The sequence below is a fragment of the Electrophorus electricus genome, chromosome 5 (assembly GCF_013358815.1).
Source record: "Electrophorus electricus isolate fEleEle1 chromosome 5, fEleEle1.pri, whole genome shotgun sequence".
In the NCBI taxonomy this organism is placed as follows: domain Eukaryota; kingdom Metazoa; phylum Chordata; class Actinopteri; order Gymnotiformes; family Gymnotidae; genus Electrophorus; species Electrophorus electricus.
This window is the reverse complement of record NC_049539.1, coordinates 25,028,270-25,048,242: the sequence shown is the minus strand read 5'-3', so window position 1 is coordinate 25,048,242 and position 19,973 is coordinate 25,028,270. Positions and strand designations below refer to the sequence as shown.

Here is a 19,973-nt window from a genome sequence, read left to right as displayed (position 1 = left end):
AGGCTCCCGGCCGCCCAGAAACACACAGCTGCCAGCGCCATCCTCTGAGTGCGTAAGGAAACGCGAGCATAGCGGGGAGGAAGACCTGTTTCCTTAGACAGAGGGCAGTAGGTTCGAGGGGTGAGGCAGGCTGATTCTCCAGACTCTGCTAGCCAGAGAGATGGCAGACACACAGCAAGAACGCACAAATCAGCGCAGATTTAATAAACCTGTTATATTAAGAGTGAGACTATGAGAGGGAAACCAGCACTGGGGGGCAGGAAAGAGCACATGAATAAAGGGAAGAGGAGAAAAGAAAACGAGAGAAGGGGAGAGACGGGAGAGGAGGAGGAAAGGGGGGGGTGAAAGAGATAAAGCGAAAGTGTAAGTCTGACAGAGAGGGAGAGAGAGAAAGAGAGAGCGAGAGGGACCGAGTTATCAGGGAATGTGAAATTTCATCAGCAGTCTCTGATGTTTCCAAGGCAATATTGATGCCAAACAGCCCAACCCAGGATTTAATGTCACAGGAAATGATAATGCAGTGTGTATGTGCGTGTGCGTGTGTGTGTGTGTGTGTGTGTGTGTGTGTGTGTGTGTGTGTGCGCGTGTGTGTGTGTGTGTGTGTGTGTGTGTGTGTGTGTGTGTGTGTGTGTGTGTGCATGTGTGTTGGGCCCTGGTTGTGACCCTAATAAAAAATGCAGCCCCATTGCCAGCGCTAATGGCTTCTACAGCATGCGTTACCGTGGTGACAGAGACCTGCAACCCCACCCCCCACCGCCGAGGTGCTGGCCGTTGTGGTGTTACAGTGACAGAAAGCCCCAGAAACTGACAGAACACCCCCTGACACACAGCGCAGGCACCAAAAAATGCCTGTTTGTAAACACAGGGCCACAGTTATCTGTGTCCACCACTGCCAGCTGGACATTCACGGCCTCAGGGCAGCACAGTGACCACACGGGCTCTATTAGGTGCTGGGAACTACATTTCCCACGTGACCCAGCATGGAATTAGAGCTGCTGCCTGATGCTCTTAATATCTAATGCTCCAGCAAGAGACTTGCTGACGGCTTTGTTCCGGTTCTGTTTCTTAGAGCGTGCTCAGATTTGGTAGCCTTGGTTCGATGGCAAAAAACCTTGGTGCGATCAATGTGTTAGTGAGGTCTGTTAGAGCCATTGAGAGCGCTGCCTTTCAGCCTCCCGCACGCACCGGATAAGCACACCGAGACCGGGTCGATCTCGGGCCGCTTCCAAACACACTCCGGTGCGGTTTGTTTTGAGTATCGACACCGTGCGAACCAGAGGCACCAAAAGGACCAAGCACAGGACGTGATGTCAGAACATCAACCCAGAACAATGCGTGAGAGAACAGACTGCTGGTATTTAAATTAGTGGAAGGGTAACATGAGGTTAAATGAGGTAACATGCTTCATTACCATTTGGTCCAATTCTTTTATATAATATTATGGATGTATACGCTACAAACAGAAGAATAAGCCTGTGTGGTATGTGGAGTGCCTACTCACGGATGTATATGTGTTACAAACAGAAGCGTGGATTGTAACTGTACTTTTTCTCTAAGTTTTCACCCTGCCTAGTTCCTGTGGTGTTTTTACACTGAAAATGAAAATAATCTTAAAAAACAACAATATGGTCCAACAAGCATATCTACACTTTACTAGGAAAAAGACAAAAACACCCACAAATATAAGTGTATTCAAAATGTCCATGAATATAAGTGTATTCAAAATGTCCATGAATATAAGTGTATTCAAACATCCAATTGCCACATTCACCCCTCCCTGGAGTCGTGGTCCCAATGGCTATGGCACCATGTTTTGGTCTGCTCACGTTTCCTAGTTTTGGTTTCTTTTGTTTCGGCTCCGCCTACTAGTGAATTGCATACCTGATTGTAATCACCTGTATCGTATTAGTCCTCATTAGTCTCCGTGTATATAATCCCTGTGTTTGTCTTTGCGATGTCTCGTCTACTTGTTTGGCGTGTTTCTGAGCCGTTGAATATCTTTGTCTGTTTATGGTTAGTTGGATCGTTGCCTGGATTTTTGGATTGTTCTCTCTTTGCCTGTTCCCTGTCTGAACTGGTCGCACCATGGACTGATTTCTTGATGTCCCTATATAGTACTTTGGATTACGATTGTGGAAGCCCCTTGTTCTCTAATAAAGCTGCAGTTGCCTCACTGCGATCGACTCCGTCTCTGTAACTGCTCAGAACGTTACAGCAATGTATACAAGTGTGTTAACCTGCACCTCCCATGTGTACTTAAAATGCGCCTCCTACAACGGAAGAATTCCTTATGCTGTTTGGCCTCCTTGATGCATTTTTCAGCTACAGAAAAGAAGTGATAGATATAAGAGGAGAGAGCGAGAGAGAGAGAGAGAGAGAGAAGGGGAGGGGAGGGGAGGAGAAAACAGAGGTTGCTGATCCAAGATCCCTTCACTGTAGTTGTAGCCAGCGTGACATTTAACAAAAAGTGTTTACTGAAAGGGTCTGTTCATAGTGGGCCGCACGCAGCAGAAGGGTTAAATAAAGGCCACGCTGTCTTTTCGTGTTAACGAGCTTGTGTTCTTTGGTTAGGCTGCGGCGGATCGCCGCAGTTCCACAACCTGGTACTCCCAGTACCAGCAGTGCACCGTGGCCCCGCCCACCTTTAACCCAAGCCCTTCAAAAGTGCACCCTGGCCCCGCCCACCTTTAACCCAAGCCCTTCAAAAGTGCACCCTGGCCCCGCCCACCTTTAACCCAATCCCTTCAAAAGTGCTCCATGGTCCCACCCACCTTTAACCCAAGCCCTTCAAAAGTGCACCCTGGCCCCGCCCACCTTTAACCCAATCCCTTCAAAAGTGCTCCATGGTCCCACCCACCTTTAACCCAAGCCCTTCAAAAGTGCACCCTGGCCCCGCCCACCTTTAACCCAATCCCTTCAAAAGTGCTCCATGGCCCCACCCACCTTTAACCCAAGCCCTTCAAAAAGCACACCCTGGCCCCGCCCACCTTTAACCCAATCCCTTCAAAAGTGCTCCATGGCCCCACCCACCTTTAACCCAAGCCCTTCAAAAGCACACCCTGGCCCCACCCACCTTTAACCCAATCCCTTCAAAAGTGCTCCATGGCCCCACCCACCTTTAACCCAAGCCCTTCAAAAGCACACCCTGGCCCCACCCACTTTTAACCCAATCCCTTCAAAAGTGCTCCATGGCCCCACCCACCTTTAACCCAAGCCCTTCAAAAGCACACCCTGGCCCCACCCACCTTTAACCCAATCCCTTCAAAGGTTCACCGTGGCCCTGCCCACCTTTAACCCAATCCCTTCAAAAAGCACACCCTGGCCCTGCCCACCTTTAACCCAATCCCTTCAAAAAGCACACCCTGGCCCCGCCCACCTTTAACCCAATCCCTTCAAAAGTGCTTCATGGCCCCAACAACCTTTCACCTTCTCCTCCCACTACCCGCGTCAGCAGGCGTGTTAGCACTCGACGATTAGATGGCCCGGCGACACTTAACGCCAACCGGGCATTAACGCGGCAAGTCAGCGGGGGAGTTTATTAATACGACATCACACTCCAAACTGTTGTGTCATGACAAGCTGGTCCTCACGCTCACGTCAGTGAGTGTGTGTGTGTGTGTGTGTCTGTTCAGTAGGCTAGTCTCTGTTCAAAATGACTACTGCTTGCTTTACGCTGCCCACACACTCAGAGAAACACATACTTTTCATATTTTTCCAAAATAATGATTTTTCATGGCAGAATCGCATAAACAATGAAGTGCGCTCTAGAAAACCAGATTTTCAAAACTGACCTAAACAGCCTCTCCTTCTCCTCCCATCTTCTCTGTCCTCTCCTCACGTCTCTTTCCTCTGTACTCAATATGACATTTTCATTCGGACTTTCTTCCAGATCTCTTTCATCAGTGCCTAATGAAATTTTTTCCCCCAGTAAAATATGGTTGTGATTCAAATGGTTACTTCAAATGTAATCATGGCCCGTTGTCTCCTTATCTCAAAGAGAGAGACACAGAGAGACAGAGAAACAGACAGACAGAGAGAGACAGAGAGAGACAGAGAGAGACGCATAGAGCCACGGAGACAGAGAGAGAGTGGGAGAGAAATCATGTGTCTTTGATCACATCATAGTGTCTGCTTTTAACATTTACTAAAGAAAAATAGCAGAGAAATAAAAGCAGGCAAACCAGACAAATGAAAGCAGACCAACAACAACATCTCTTTCAGACAGCGAGACTTTTGTATCCCTGCTGAGACCCATCACAGTTCCGTCTCTACCGTAGAAGCCTGTTTTCTTCAGGGCTGATAGAGGACCCTTCTAACGGTGGATCACACAGCAGATGAAACATGAGATATTACTTGTGTGTGCGTGTGCATGCGTGTGTGTGAGTGCGTGTAACCGCTTGTGAATTATCCCACTTCCCACAAGCCTCTCATCACACACATACATTTCACAAACACAGACACACACATACACACAAAATACACAGACTACATTAAACAGAAAAAAAGGTGTTTCTCACAACTCACCAAATATGTCTATTGTATGTGTGTAGTTTCTCTCCACACACACTTCTGAGGAGCAGAACTCTTACTCTATAAATGGCATTAAATATGTCTGCTGGGTTGGTAGCGTGGGGTTTCTAGTACCGTCCAACACACTGCAGGGACACTGTTGTAACAGGATTCAGTAGGATGAGGGCTGGACTCAGTAGAATGCCCCATCATTCTTCAGTACATCCTGGTTTAGTACTGAACAATTAAAACATTCGCACTGAAGCATGTGTAAAATATTGTTGTACTCACCGCAGAAGGAGACAATATGGCTGCTGTCTTCATGAACAAACTTCCGTGTGACTGCTTCCTCCATGATTTGCTTGACCTGTGATGAACACACACACACACACACACACACACACACAGGGGTGTAACAGATGCAAAGACTAATAAAGTAAATGCACAGTGATTTGTACAGGGCGGTCACCCGAACATGTCCGAAATCTCTTTTGGGGATCTATATCTAAATGTCAGAGAGAGAGAGAGAGAGAGAGAGAGAGAGAGAGAGAGAGAGAGAGAGAGAGAGAGAGAGAGAGAGAGAGAGAGAGAGGAAGGGGTGTTACAGTGAGAAAAAAGAATGGTGTGATGGTGATGAGGGGTAAACATTAGGCCTAATGGATGAGTCACCTGCTACTGAAGGTGCTGGAGGGAAGATATAGAAAGGGAGCGGGAGAGAGAGTTGGTGAAAGGAGGTGGCAGAGCAGCTCAGCTAAACTCTCTGAGTTTCATAATCAGTGAAACACTTGCACACATGCACATTAATTGCTCATACACATGAAACACTTGTGCATGCCTAGGAAACATTTCCCCATAAATGGCCTACTGCATAAACAAAGAATTTAACTATGCTTGTGTGTATGTGTGTGGCAGTGTGTGTGTGTGTAAAACAATTTACAGTGCACCTGGACGTCATTTCATTGTAACAGGAAGGCAGATATTAAATATCTATACAGCATGTTTGTCAATATAAGGTGACGAGAGGTCTCTAAAAAATGAAAAAATGTTATATCAGCATTTAATTCTGATAATATGTTAGAGTTTGAAGATCAAAGACACTGAGGAAGGACTATTCTTGCAGTTCCACCAACACCTTGTACACCTCACACTAGTGCTCCTGATCGGCCGTGGTACACTCAGAAAGGGGATCACATTAATCAGTGTTTAGATCTGGGATTTAATTGGCACAGAATCACTTCAATTTTTTGGAATTGATCTATGGAATATTTGACACAGACAATGTATTAATGTCCCTCCACTAGAACACACTTTTGAATTTTAAGCACTCCCAATTATTGTTATTAATAGTAATATTAGTCACATGTATATAGTGCCCTTCTCAAACTCAAGGTTGTTTTACAAACAGAAATCAGCTTTTACAATCAAATCACTCACACACCAATGAGAAGCCAAATTGTGCACAGTGTACTCTCTATCATAAACCACAGCTCTTTGGGGGACTGACTGAGCACCAATCATCACTGGACATACACACACAATCAGATATATATTATATAGATAGAAGATTCCAGGTGAGTAAATGCAGTGAACTCTAGTAAGAGATGTAGAGATATTCAAAATTGTAGAAAAGTACAGAGAGTTCACACCATTCACATTCATAACAGACAATTTGGAGTATTCAATCAACCTAACCTAATCAATGCCAATCATTCTGATTATTTACCAAGATAACACACATAATCTTATAATTTTTTATAGTAGCTATGTCCGATCAAAAACCCGAAATCTATAATTAATTTTCAAATTTCCCTAACTCATCAGCAGTTTTTATACCATAAGGACATTTAAAGCCAGATGCTCACGGATCAAACAAGGCTTGGTTTTTATTAGAAAAAGATAATGCAACACGGTAGTCAAAACACAGGCAAGGGTCAGCACCAGTATTACAGCATAAACAGAGCCAGGGAGCATCACAATCAGAGAGTAAATACAGTCCAGGTCGGAATCCAGAGAGACAAAATATCCAGGCAAGACGAATCCAAAAGAGGCAGGCAAAAACAGAAGTAAGGAATCGAAAAGGGTTCGGAATAACAGCAAGACAATCGGCTATAACGTCGGTGTGCACTGACAAGTGGCGATACTTCACAAAGATAGAGAAGTAATGGCAGGTATAAACAGGCAGAGGAAACAAGTAGCAGGTGCAGTTAATAGTCTGGTGATGATGAACATGTAAATGGTTGGTGATTGGCTGGATGTTCTTTGGAATCGTCATCAGAATGTGGCATGCCAGCAAAACCTTGTCCAAGGTACCTGTAGCTACAGGCTTGAGCAAGGACACATTCCCACACCGGATCAGGATGCTTATGTATGGGAGCAGTGGTGAAAGCTCTTTTTAGCTGGTGAAATGCCCTTTCTGTGTCAAAGTTCCAGTAAAGTTTGGTCATATCCCCAAGGATATGAGGACTGCAGTAAGATGAGCTGCTATACTGATAAAATGTCTTATAAACCTTCTGTAAAGATTCCGGCGAAGCCGAGAAAACTGAAGCTTTCTGATGGAAGCAGGGACTGGCCAACTGAGTATAGCCTCAATTTTTTGGTCAACCACAATAATCCCACTATGACTTATTCTAGAACCCAAGCATGACATTGATGTGAGGTGGAACTCCCATTTCTCTCCTTTAACACCCAGTTGGTGGTCAGGGATTCGTTGGAGAATAGAGCAGACCGTGTTGCACATGGGTATCGAGATTAGGAGAATACATGAGGGCATTCTCAATGTATGCTATAATATAGCTTCCAGAGAAGTCCCGAAACACATTATTAAAGGCTTGAACTACTGAGGGTGCCACACTGAGGTCTTAAGGCATCGCCTTGTACTCATAGTTACCGCTAGTGGCTATCCGAACTAGATTGTAGGCACTACAAAGCTCGAGCTTGGTGAAGTACGTGGCGTCTTTGAGTTGTTTTTAGTGCTGCATGAATGGGACGCAGAGGGTATGTTGCTTAGAAATTTGATACAGCTCACGGTAACTGATGCACAGGCGGAGCCCATCGTCTTTCTTTTTTTCCACAAAGAAGAAGCCTGTTGCAATGGGGGAAGTTGAAGGCTGGATAAAGCCCTGCTTTAGTGCTTCCTCTGTGTAGGTTTCCATAACTCTCTCCTCCTCTTGAGTGACTGAATAAATGCCTTTGGTAATGTGGCCCCTTGGACCATTTCTATGGCACAATCACATGGGCGGTGAGGAGGCTGTCGGGAAGCCAGCTGGAGGCAGTTGGGAAGCCAAGTCTTTAATAAACTGGCAGAGAGGTCCTGCTATTCATTGGGGATGGAACAAACCTGGTCCACTGCTGGACTTTCGGGGAGTTTTAAACAGTCCTTGAAGCATCGTGGTGACCAGTGAATTATTTTCTCTCAGGACCATGATATAACGGGATCATGCTGTTCTAACCATAGTAGACCAAGAATAATGAGGAAGGAGGAGGTTTCCATTAAGAGGAAGGATATGAGCTCGGAATGAAGTGTGCTGGTAGAAAGTCTAGGTCTTATGGGTTTATTACAGTGTGTGATGGATCCAGCCCCTACTGGGACTCTATCAAGGGCAGCCAGGTTGAAGGCTTTGTTGCAGAGTCAGTCATGGAAGATAGCAGAACATAGCAGAAAAGGACTGACAGCCAACCAAACCGGGAATCATGAAAGATTTGGAGACCAACCCCTTTGTGGGAATACTCATCACGTTAGCGTGTTACCACATTAGCGGAATGGATTCTGCGTGCATTCCAGGGGTCGACTTGGAAAATGTTAGGTCTGACATGGCATTCTCTGAGGGCGTGACCTGCAGACCCACAGTACAGGCACAAGACCTCCTGTATGCATCATCTCCTCTCTTCGGCAGTAAGGCCGAAGTTGGGTTGGGTCTCCTGCCAGATCTCCTCTCTGATTCTTGTAGCTGGGTAGGTTTGCTGAACACTGCTTCGCAGTTTACGCTCCTGAAGAACGCGATCTAGACAAACGGCCAGAGCGATGAGGTGGTTGAGGTTTAAATCATTGCCAGTTCATTTATTTATGTGCAATTGAATGTGCAAGTGCAAATTTGAGTGTTTCATTGATTTTGCACTAAATGACCTCTCATACATTTTGCACTAAATGACCTTAAACACACAAATATGTACGTACACACACACACACACACACACACACACGCACACACACTAAACACACACATACACACACACACACACACGCGCACACACACACTAAACACACACATACACACACACACACACACACACACACGCGCGCACACACACTAAACACACACATACACATGCAAACACACACACACACACACGCACACACACACTAAACACACACATACACATGCAAACACACACACAGGCACACACACACACTACACACAGGCACACACTGGCATGTACATACGCTGACATACATACTCGCCCACACACATACACACACACACACACACACATATTGACACACATACTCACACTGATACACACACTCGCACAGACACACACACATGGGCACACACACAGTCTTGTGCCTGCAGCTCGGTGGCACCTGGCTGTGAAAGCAATTAGCCTGTCTATTGGCTGGCAGAGAAGGCGTCTGCTGATGGTCTCCCCAAGGGGGCTGCTGCTAATTTCCTGTCGATGTGTGTTTTTCCTCTCTTGTAGATTACACAAGCATCAAAGCACCAGGGGACAGAGAGTAATGACGTATGTAACAAAAAGAGAAAAAGATACACAGACGCATGCATGTGCACACACACACACACACACACACACACACACACACATACACACACACGCACACACACGCACACACACACACACACACACACACACACACACACACACACACACACACACACACACACACACACACACACACACAGGGAGTTTCCTAGTGCTCCATTTCTCACAGGTAATGATGTCCCTGAAGGCTAAAGCTAAACACTGCCCTAGTGCTCTAAGACATGGCAAATTCCAAGCAGACAAAAACAGTTTCATTTCCGTCATGTTTTCTTCCAGCTATAATGGAGCATCTACATGTGCCCCAGGAGCATGGCAATGAGCATTCGCATATCCCAGCATGCTCTCCTTTCACCCCAACCCCACGAGGAAAGGGGCTGAACCCTATTTAACAATCAAACAGTCCCATTCGCCTGTCCTATCGCTCATATACACATGCGAACAGAGCGTAACGTGAGCTGTACGGGTTTTTCTTTGGGATGTAACTGAAGTCTGCTACGTACAAACAATATGAGTCCAAAAAAGATTAAAAGAAGCTTTACTGAGAATCTCTCTGAAGAGTGTGAATCTCATTTCTGAATGTTGCTAACCGGTTACCATTTTTTCTCCATTGCTAACATCGAAAAAGAAATGTAGACGTGTCTCCTGCGTCTGCACCGCTCGTCCCCTTGCAGTGGTCCTGTAGTTTGGAGAGACAGAACCCCCCCCCCCCCGGCCAGGAGAACCTCTCCCCTGAGTTTGCGTGACTGGGTTTTATTGGACGTGTGAAGGCCGAGACACAAGAGGACTCGTGGAGACCTATTTGACCCCGCTGGGCGGCACGGTCTCAGGCTCCCAGACGGAATCTATTACTGAAGAGTCCAAGTCACTGGAGCAGTTGCTGTGAGCGTGGAGCACAATACTGCCATCTTTCCCAGCTCAGAGCACAGCTTTATATAGTCTCGGTAGCTGGGGGGGGGGGGGGGGGGGATAGATAGAGATAGATAGGGATTGCTATTAGAAACACACACACACACACACACAGATTTCTGAAGTGGGGGAGGTCAATCTTTTAGCAGAAGGTCTCAAGGCTTAAGCATATACAATTATGCTTGAGATATTTTGTGTAATTTGGGTTTAATACTCTACAAGTCAAGATGGGATAATCAGCCAAGAATGATTCAGCTCTGGTCAACATACAAAACTTACACTGGTCAACGTACAGGACTGACACTGGACAACATTCATGACCAACACTGGTCAACATACATGACCAACACTGGTCAGCATACAAGACTGACACTGGACAATATACATGACCAACACTGGACAACATACAGGACAGAAACTGATCAAAAACAGGACTGACACTGGTCAACATACATGATTGACATTAGTCAACATACAGGACTGACACTAGTCAACATACATGATCAACAAATGTAATCTAATAAAACATTTCCCTGTGACTTGAGGCAGTTCCGTAAATTGGGTCTTCTGTAAAGTACTATCTTCTCTAAATATCTGTCTTCTGTAAAGTTTTGTCTTCTGTAAAGTTTTGTCTTCTGTAAAGTTGTGTCCTGCTTTGCCTGCTGTGGAGTGGCTTTACACTGCCAGGCTTCACTGTGGTATAGGGTTACAGGGCTGGCAGCCCCCGATGAAGCCAAGGACTAAGGGATGCAGGATGAAAAAGAAGGCCATTGCCTGGGCAACCTGTCCACACGAGTGTGTCATCATCATCATCATCATCTGTGGGAACAGGGGGGTTTTTGGGGGGTTTGGGGGAGGGGGACGGAGCAAACATCGACATTCCACCTCCGGAAGAAGAAGTAGATCCAAGAGTGAACTGGAGGTCGACAGGGAGAAAGGGATGGGCCGTTCCGTGACCTCGGGACTGTCACGGAGGTCACTCGTGACGAGGGCACTCACGATGACGACACGAGAAGGGACTCTACTGGGCACCGCGCCGTGGCAACGGGAAAAGGCTGCACTGCTGCAAGGCTATGAGCTGGATTGCCAGCTCGTAATGGCACCGATTGGAGCTTTAATGGGGGAAGCCTGGTGTAGTCCAGTCAGGCGTCAAGCAGCGTGCCTGATGAGTGTAATGAGACTGTTGATGGGCTACGGAGCACGGTGGTGTGAATAACATTACCAATGATACGCACACTTCTGACTCATAGTGAGAAATAAATATGTTGAATGATGAAAATGTAGAGTACAGTCTGATACCTGTGCTCATGAACAGCTTGTGTGTGTGCGTGTGTGTGTGTGTGTGTGTGTGTGTGTGTGTGTGTGTGTATGTCTAACTGCGTTCTCAGCATGTGTGTGCACGCACAAATGTCCTGGTGCAAAATAACTGAAGAGACTACTGGTGGGTAGCATCGGTGGGACCTCAGTATTGGCCAACCTATATGGCCCTACCAGGAAATGATGGTGGAGCAAGCAGAAGAGGTGGGGTCCGGGTCAGCTGTGGGCAGTGCAGGCTGGGAAATGGACAGGAAGTGCATGGGGCAGGAAGAGGAAGAGGCAGGGACTCTGAGCTCTGCGTAGAGGTGCATGGACAGAAGGAGGCTGCACCCGCAAGTGCAGATACACATGTCCTGAAATTCATATTGGCCTCCACTGACTAATTACCAAGAATGTTGAGTTTAAATATGTGCGTTCGTGCGTGTGTGTGTGTGTGTGTGTGTGTGTTTGTGTGTGTGTGTGAGTCCAGTTCTCCTGAGATTCTGTAGCCACTGATGTCTCGGAACCATGACAAAGGTTTCCATGGAAACAGCATGCGTCGCAACACGTCTCGCATCCTGGTGAGAACTGGCAGGATCGCTTGCTGTTTCTGGACGTGTCTGTGTGTGTGTGTGATGTTGCACTAAACTCTCACAGTCACCCCAGCTTACCCAAGCATGACTGGTAAGTGAGAATCACACACTGCCTGGCCCAGCATTAGCTACAAAGAGTGTGAAAAACTAGTGTGTGCCCAGCTTAGGCATGCAAAAAAGGTAGGGCGCGTGTGTGTGTGTGTGTGTGTGTGTGTGTGTGTGTGTGTGTGTGTGTGTGTGCACATGTGTGCGTGTGTGTGTGTGTGTGCTTTCACAGCTCATGGTAATTAAAATACCTCACCACAACTCCCCACCGTAACTTGATCACAGAATAAAAACTCACATGACTCTCACTAGTCTACACTACTTAGCAGCATAACTTAGCAGCGATATACAGAACAGCTTTGTTTTTAAAAATGCAGTCAACCGAGAGGCGGCATTCCCACATCTTCGCTCGGGAAACAGCAGCTTTGCTGATCAAGACTTCGGTTACATTCAACTCCCCTAATTGGCGCTAATTGATTGAGGGGTTAACGAGGACACTAGCAAGGAGAGAAGTGGAAGGTGCAGGAAGGAGTCACATAACAGGTCACTGGGAACCCGCCCTGTGAGCCCTTGCCTCAATCGTAGGGCTTCTTCCCACACCGAACAGGATGCCGGGTCATTAAAGCCAAGGTGCTTTCCGATGCTGCGTCCTCAGAGGAGCACAGCTGCCGTCATTTAATGCGATCAATAACCCAGCGGTTGTGATTAGCATCTGAGGAGCGTGAATGGTACCGTGCGAGTGAAGCCTGTTTTGTAGCGTTCTTCATCATGGCAACCTGCAAAACGAGGGGTCTAGTGAAGTCAGTACTAGTGCACGACAGGATGCGCGTAATGAAAAAGGCCATCAATTTGACTAATGTACCCTCGCCTGAACAAAAGTGCCTTCATTAGTGCAATTCTGTGGCCAGAAGTGCCTGTGCTTCTGAGATTACTGCTTCCGGGGAGTGTGGAGTAGTGTGGAGCTGTGTGGAGTAGTGTGGAGTAGTGTGGAGCTGTGTGGATTATGTGGAGTAGTGTGCAGCTGTGTGGAGTATTACGGAGTATTGTGGAGTATTACGGAGCGGTGTGGAGCTGTATGGAGCTGTGTAGAGTAGTATGGAGCAGTGTGGAGTAGTGTGGAGCTGTGTGGAGCAGTGTGGACGTGAAGAACCTGCTGCGTCCATGTTCCCTGGCCTTCCCCTGAGGAGGGAGAGTGTCGGGGGCTTGGAGCCTGGATCCTCCAGCGCTTCAACAACAGCCCAGTTCCCACCCCACGTCCACCGCTAACAGAGACAACGGAACCAACCACTGCAGGGCCTCTTCCAAGGCCATTACATTTCCTATTCAACAAGTGGGTTTTTCACTAGGTGCCATCTGCAGAGGGAACTACGCTAACATATGCAAGAGGGTTCAAAGAAGCATCTTGGAGCTACGCGGCACAGACTAAATGAATCAGCCAGCAAGGATTCACTGGCAAAAACACATTTGAGACCGGGCGGCATCTGGAAATCCCCATTACGGAGCGATTACACACAGCAGACGGCTCGTCTGCCGCTGGTAATGGGAAACGGCTGCAGAACGTGGACCGTGTGTGGGCAGAAACGTCCATCATGGGCAGAACTTCACTAGCACCATCTACGTGCCTGAGATTGATCCAGTCAGTGCTCCTAGTTGCCTCTTTCCAAAGCCTTTTCTCCCAGATTCCAGTTGATTCCTTAGATCGCAGGGATGTATCATGGGATTGGAGGAAGCCAACCAATCTTCCCACAAGAATTGTGATGGATTCACTATCACCACAGGTGCCGGCTGATCTTTAGAAAAAAGAAGTAAAACCCAAAGAATGAGGTGAGATGATGAGAAATGGGTCACGGCCCGAGCTGCACAGGGCCTTGTTGTCTTATTTGTCTCGGGACATGGCAGCATGTTATCATTTTGTTCACCCGCCGACAAAGGGTGTCATCTCTCCTGCTTCAAAACACGAGCTAAAGTCAGGAAAAATGTTATCAGTGGAAAAATTACTAAGCTTGGAGAAGAAGAACAAAACGACATCAAAAGTAATTAAAAGGCCGTAAAAGAACCCTGTGAGTCCTGCTGGCATGGGAGCGAGGATCACGGTAAAACCCCTCAGGGCCTACATGACAGAGGCCGTGGGCTGAGGTGAACAGTGACTGAGGACACCCTCTGGAGGCAGCTAGTCCAGTAAGAACTCGCGGAGCTGGACCACGGCAGGTCTGTCGCGTCAGTGGTGGTGCAGATGGTGTGGAACAAGACGTGATCTGTCAGGTTTCAGAGTCCCGACACGATGGGGGAGATGGGTCATGTGTGAGCTGGATCTACGGATGCCATTCTTTGGACCTTTGTGCCTGAGACTTCGAGATGTTACTCTCGCTGTGTCACTTATTCAACATGTCTGAGTAAAAGCCTGAGAGGTCATGTGACCCTGGTTCTGACAAACTGTGGTGGAAGTTGGATGCAGCTGCAGCTTGTTACATCTTTATTGGACTTTAATTAAAAATGCTGGAAGCTGGTTCTCTAGTCAACTAGATCTGCAGATTACCAAGGAGTTTCAGTATAGAAACCCCCCCCCCCCCCAATGGCAGTGCAATACAGACAGTGGAGAGAACGTTTATTATTTCTCACAGAAAAATACCACTTGTGTGTGGGGAGGGGGTGGTGGTGGGGTGGAGTAAAACCTGTCCATCCAGTAAGGTGTTGGTCTTTGTCCTACAAAGCTGCAGTAGGCGCAGGACCTCAGGCCGCTGGGAAAAAAGGCAACGTGCAGGCAAAGGCAAACACACACTGAGCTGAAGCCTGGTATGTGTCCAGGCGGTCTGCGTACACACCTCGCACCCTGTGTCAACACAGGTGTGTGCGTATTCATGTGTGTGTGTAAGGAGAGAGAGAGAGAGAGAGAGAGAGAGAGAGAGAGGGAAAGAGGCAGGTTTGTGGTCTGTGTACACAGCCCCAGGTGACTCAGCCCAGCACTTAATAAGCCACAGGCATAGTAATCAAACCCAGCCTGATCAAACTGGACAGCCTGATCAAAGAAGCAGGACGAGAGGGAGAGACAGAGAGAAGCAGGCTTTTTACTGTACCTCAGTACAGTTCTGCCTCAATCCACTGTTGTTCTATTTGTAACATTTCAATTTGCAACCCGAAGGAAGATCTCTGAGGATCCCAGCCAACAGTCCAATAAGGAGTCCAACTAGCCTGCCAGACATCCAGACTGCACTGCCAAAGATGTAAATCTAGAAAGAGTTTTCAATAGGAGAACTGCATGGCAGGTTGTCGATTGGACCCCATCATTGCGGCGCAGCTGGGATCATGTCATCTATAGGGAAAGTGGCACAGAAACGGAACGGAATTTCAGGAAGGGGGCATGTGCCCCAAGTGGAGGTAGTTTTTTTTTTTTTCCTTTTCTGAAAATTCCGAGGTGTGACAGGGCATGAGTCACGGCCAGGGCGACGGGGAAACAGCGGCAGTATTCCACCGGTGTCCTGTTGCCCTGAAGCGGCTGAGGAAGGCGAGTGATCCCAGCTGCTGCGAGCTTGAAAGCTGCGATGGGAGATGTAGCGCAGTCTAAAGGAACTGATCATAAAGGAGAATCGGTCTTCTCCGTGGAGAGGAAGAGAGAGAGAGGGAGAGAGGAGAAAGAAGGATCACGATAAATCGGAAGAGGGAGCGGGAGACAGGGCGGGGGGCGAGAGGTTAAAAGAGCGAGAGAGAAAGTGAGCAACAGAGAGCAGAAAAGAGGGATCGAAGAGGGCAGAGTGAAAAAAGAGTGAGACAGACTGAGGGGAGAAAGAGAGAAGAAGATACAGACAGAGAGACAGTTTGGTAAAAAGATACTGGGAGATCATTTCTTCATCAGTGTTACAAGGTTACATACTCCATTCAGTTTATACAGTGATGTCACCCTTCAGAAACACGAAGGATTGACTGATTAGTCTTTCATCTTACACCATTCACTCACACACACACATGCACGCACACACACACTTATCTCTCAAGAATGCATCACCGAATCCAACTAAATCCGACTAAGATCACGTAACTAATCTGCACGTTTTACAGGCCAGTGTAATTGCTCTTGTATGCCTGAAACATCGCGTGTACCTCTGATAAGAGTCAACTGTAGTTACATTTCCTCGTGTGACACCTCCTTGAGCATCTAGTGCGGAGGATCTTTGAGGCACATCGCAGACTGTGAATATGAATTTCAAACGCCACGCATATTAACCAGAATAATTCACTCAGAGACCCCTCAATACACAGATGCATTCTCATTCTCACGCGCGCGCACACACACACACACACACACACACACACACACACACACACACACACACACACACACACACACACACAGCATCATGCCCTCCCCCTTTCAATATGGTCATGTTTTTCTATTGTTCTTGGGACAACCGATGGCCATTATATTTTGTTCTACACGCACACAAACACACGTGCAAAGAAGCATGCGCCCAATGCAACTTAAGCACGCTATGTTCCAATTATCCCAGCAATAAACATCCAGACAAGGGAACCCGGGACCATCAAGCAAACCAAAGGTTATTCTACTGTCTTAAATCCTGAAGGCGCATCATAACATCCGACGCGTTTGGAGAAAGCGCCGACCAGACCAGATACCGCACACACGACCGCGCTTCGGGCTCGCCGTCTGGACACAATCCCGTGCAAGAGACTTTTGGACGATCCGACAAGTCACGTGCTGACAGCCGAAGGTGTCGGCTGGAGCTCGCGCCGCCGTGGTTACGCGCGGAGCACCCACCTCTTTCTTCACGCTCCGCAGCAGCCTCTGGCGGGTTTCGGCGTCTGAAACGACAGAAAATGGTCGAAATGCGCCTCCCGGTAGATCAAACCCACAGTAACTGCAGAAGCGTGCGCTCTGATAAGCCTTTAAAAAACTCGCGGCAGCGGAGCTCCTCTCACCTGTAGTTGCCATGGCTGCGATGGCTCGAGCGCAGCTCCTCGCTCCGCTCTGTGCGACTGAATTCTCCAAATGGACAGAGCGCGCGGCGACGCGCCTCCTTCTGCAGCGCGGCGTTTAAAGAGACAGACGAGGTCCCAAACCGACCCCAACGTGCTGGCCTTTTGCGCTTTTTGCGCTTTTTTGCGCTTATGCACCCGACTCCGTGCCATTATGAATTCTCTCGTTGTTTGCAATGAGAATACCACCAACTAGATAGATTTTATGAAGCTGATATTTTAAAAACATAACGTCGTGTTCGCAGTCGTGTGTTGTTTTTCCCCACGCGCGGTTTTTCGGATGGTGGCTAAAAGCGAAGCGGTCGAGTCTTCCCGAATATGTGATTTGGCCGCGAATGCTTGATAGGATACGTAGCCAAGCAACCTCGTGGTGCCCCCTGGCACGGCTGATCGAAGCCCTCACCCTAACCCCACGGGGTTCACCTTCTTCTCGCGGGTGTGCGAAACGTCACCACTGAAGTCCTATTCATGCATAACGATTTTACATTCACATAACGACTCCACGGCGCTGAATGCAGTAAGGCAAAGTTAGTGAACGGAATTTATGTTGGCTTCACAAAAAAAAAAAAAAAAAAAAAAAAAAGGAAAAGGGTAATTACTCCGAGATAATGTGAAACGTTGATTAAACGGAAAATGCTGTATCATTTAACCGACAGAGATTGCATTTACATTTGTGGGCGTTGAATATCTCCGAGTATAACATTATTAGCGTGCCTAACTGGGGTTCACGCTACACGAACTAAGGTTGTTAGTACACGTCCAAGTTCGCCCTGGGCGCGTGTGCATTAGGTGGTCCCCACGCGCCACCTTGCGGTAATAACAATCACCAGCGCTGTAGCAGCCTGCATATGTTTTGTAGAAATAGAGTACTCGTATCTGATAAGCGGTTGTATGCAGACTAAGCAATTAAAAAAAAAATACTGCTTGGTCCTAAAAAGGGTCTGGTCAAAAAGGAACACCAAAAACTCGGGAATGTGTGTGTTGGTAAAACTTTACTTTCCTGAAAAAAGTGCGTGACTAAAAATATAGGTTGTAAAGAAAATGTATGCCTAATCAACGCAGAATAAAGCGAAAAGAAAAGAAAATGCTGGGATTCATTCATTAGTGTCCACTAGGTGGCGACATTCTCATAGGCCTTCTGAATAGACAGACAAACCAAGTGGTCCACTGTTTGTCGAATCCCTGAGGTTTCTCAAAGTGATCATATGGCAGGCAGCCGATATCAGGTTGACTGACCACTTTATTGGCATTGTAGGTGGAGGTGAGTAAAGATATTACGGATTAAGCCACTTTGTGGTTCTGGGCTATGGGAAAACAGGGGGCCCCTTAAAATGGACATTTTATAAAGGCAATAAAAGACAGTGACATCGTAATGATAGGGAGCAATGAAAGAGTTAATTAGCCTACGATAATTCTGATGCAAATAAAACAAGCAAAAAGAACAGGCATGTAATGTGAACGAGATTAGCCTGTAGTCTATCAAATGTTTATTTAAAATTACAGTTGTTTGACCATTTCTGAAGTACATAGTTCATTTAGATCTCTTTATTTCGAGTTTTTTTTTGTGTGTCTTGCTTCAATTTTCGTTTGCAGGCCCCACTCTCAAATTTCCTAGGAGATGCCATCATTTAATTAATTTGGTTATATTAATTGATGAAATGCTAAACGAAAAATAAAACATATCGGTAGGCGAACTTGATATTTTAGGACTTTGTCTGTTTGTGGGTGAAGTAGGATTAAATGGGGGAAAAAAGCGAGTCAACCTTGTTTGGTTTTTGTAACCTGTTGACGCGAGAGACTCCTTGGGGTGCAGCATATGTAGTTAATCCGGCTACGGGTGCAGGTATATTATTTTGGCTAACTGGGCAGGTGTGGGCCAGCCCCGGGGAGGTGCCGTCAGATGGATTAGCTAGCGAAAGAGGGCGCGGGAAATACACATGGACACCGAGCAACGAGTCACTTTACGGCTGGCATCACTTTCTTAGAACCACTCATTCATACACACACACACACACACACACACACACACACACACACACACACACGCGCGCGCGCGCGATTCCGGAATAAAGCAGCAAAACGGGAAAAACATTGATTGAGTTACCATCTTAATACTGCATTGTTCAAAGGACCATTTCCCCGCAACAAATAACAGCGGCGCTTTGTTTACTGCAGTGACAGATGCGGTACCGCAAAATGAGCTGCGGAGACGCACCAGCCCTCATCGCGGCGTCGCGCGGCCGCTCATTACCGTCCGCGCGAGCCCCAGAGCCTGGCTACCATCTGCAGTTGATCCGATAGGCGACGAACTGAGCGCTTGCCTTTCATTGTACCCACCCGCCGGACAAAGTTTCCAGGGGTTACTGTACAATGTTAAGATCGCGAGGGCCCTGGCATTGCAAATGACAGCATTACGAAGCGTTAAGAAGCGGAAGAGGTCTGTGTGGATGGGTACAAGTATAGTCCTATACCAAATCAATTTAAAATGGCGATAAATAAACCAATCATTTTGAAAACCATCTGAAACCATTTGCCCTTCGGTAATTTTTTTCCCGTCTGGTTTGGCGCCTGAACCAGACCGATCGGCCTGCGCTGTTTAGACAAGCCGCTTTCGCGTTTGCGCGACACACCCAGTATTGGAGAATGCTGACTCGATTTAGCCATCAGTGTTTGAGCAGACAGACCTTGATGGTACTCGATATGGCATTTTAACTACATCTACCTTTTAAAGCTCTGCCTTAGGGTTACTAACGTCTTATATAGCGGTACAGAGTAATAGGCGCTGTGGTAGCTCTACTGCTGGTAAGAAATGAAAGGTAAAGATTAAATATACTTTGACAGTAATGCGTGATGTCT

At 47.1% G+C, this 19,973-nt stretch overlaps 1 protein-coding gene across 1 annotated transcript in view; it reads right to left on the bottom strand.

The window, feature by feature from the left end:
• sgsm1a (small G protein signaling modulator 1a) overlaps positions 1–17,458 on the bottom strand; it is a 40,480-nt gene extending 23,022 nt beyond the window's left edge. The window contains exons 1-3 of the mRNA XM_027027172.2: positions 17,061–17,458; positions 16,900–16,943; positions 4,801–4,876 (exon numbers count right to left, since the gene is read on the bottom strand). Coding sequence (XP_026882973.2) covers positions 4,801–4,876; positions 16,900–16,943; positions 17,061–17,073 — 133 coding nt within the window. The 5' untranslated portion in view covers positions 17,074–17,458. The remainder of the gene's footprint in view (positions 1–4,800; positions 4,877–16,899; positions 16,944–17,060) is intronic.
• Positions 17,459–19,973: the final 2,515 nt, after the last annotated feature.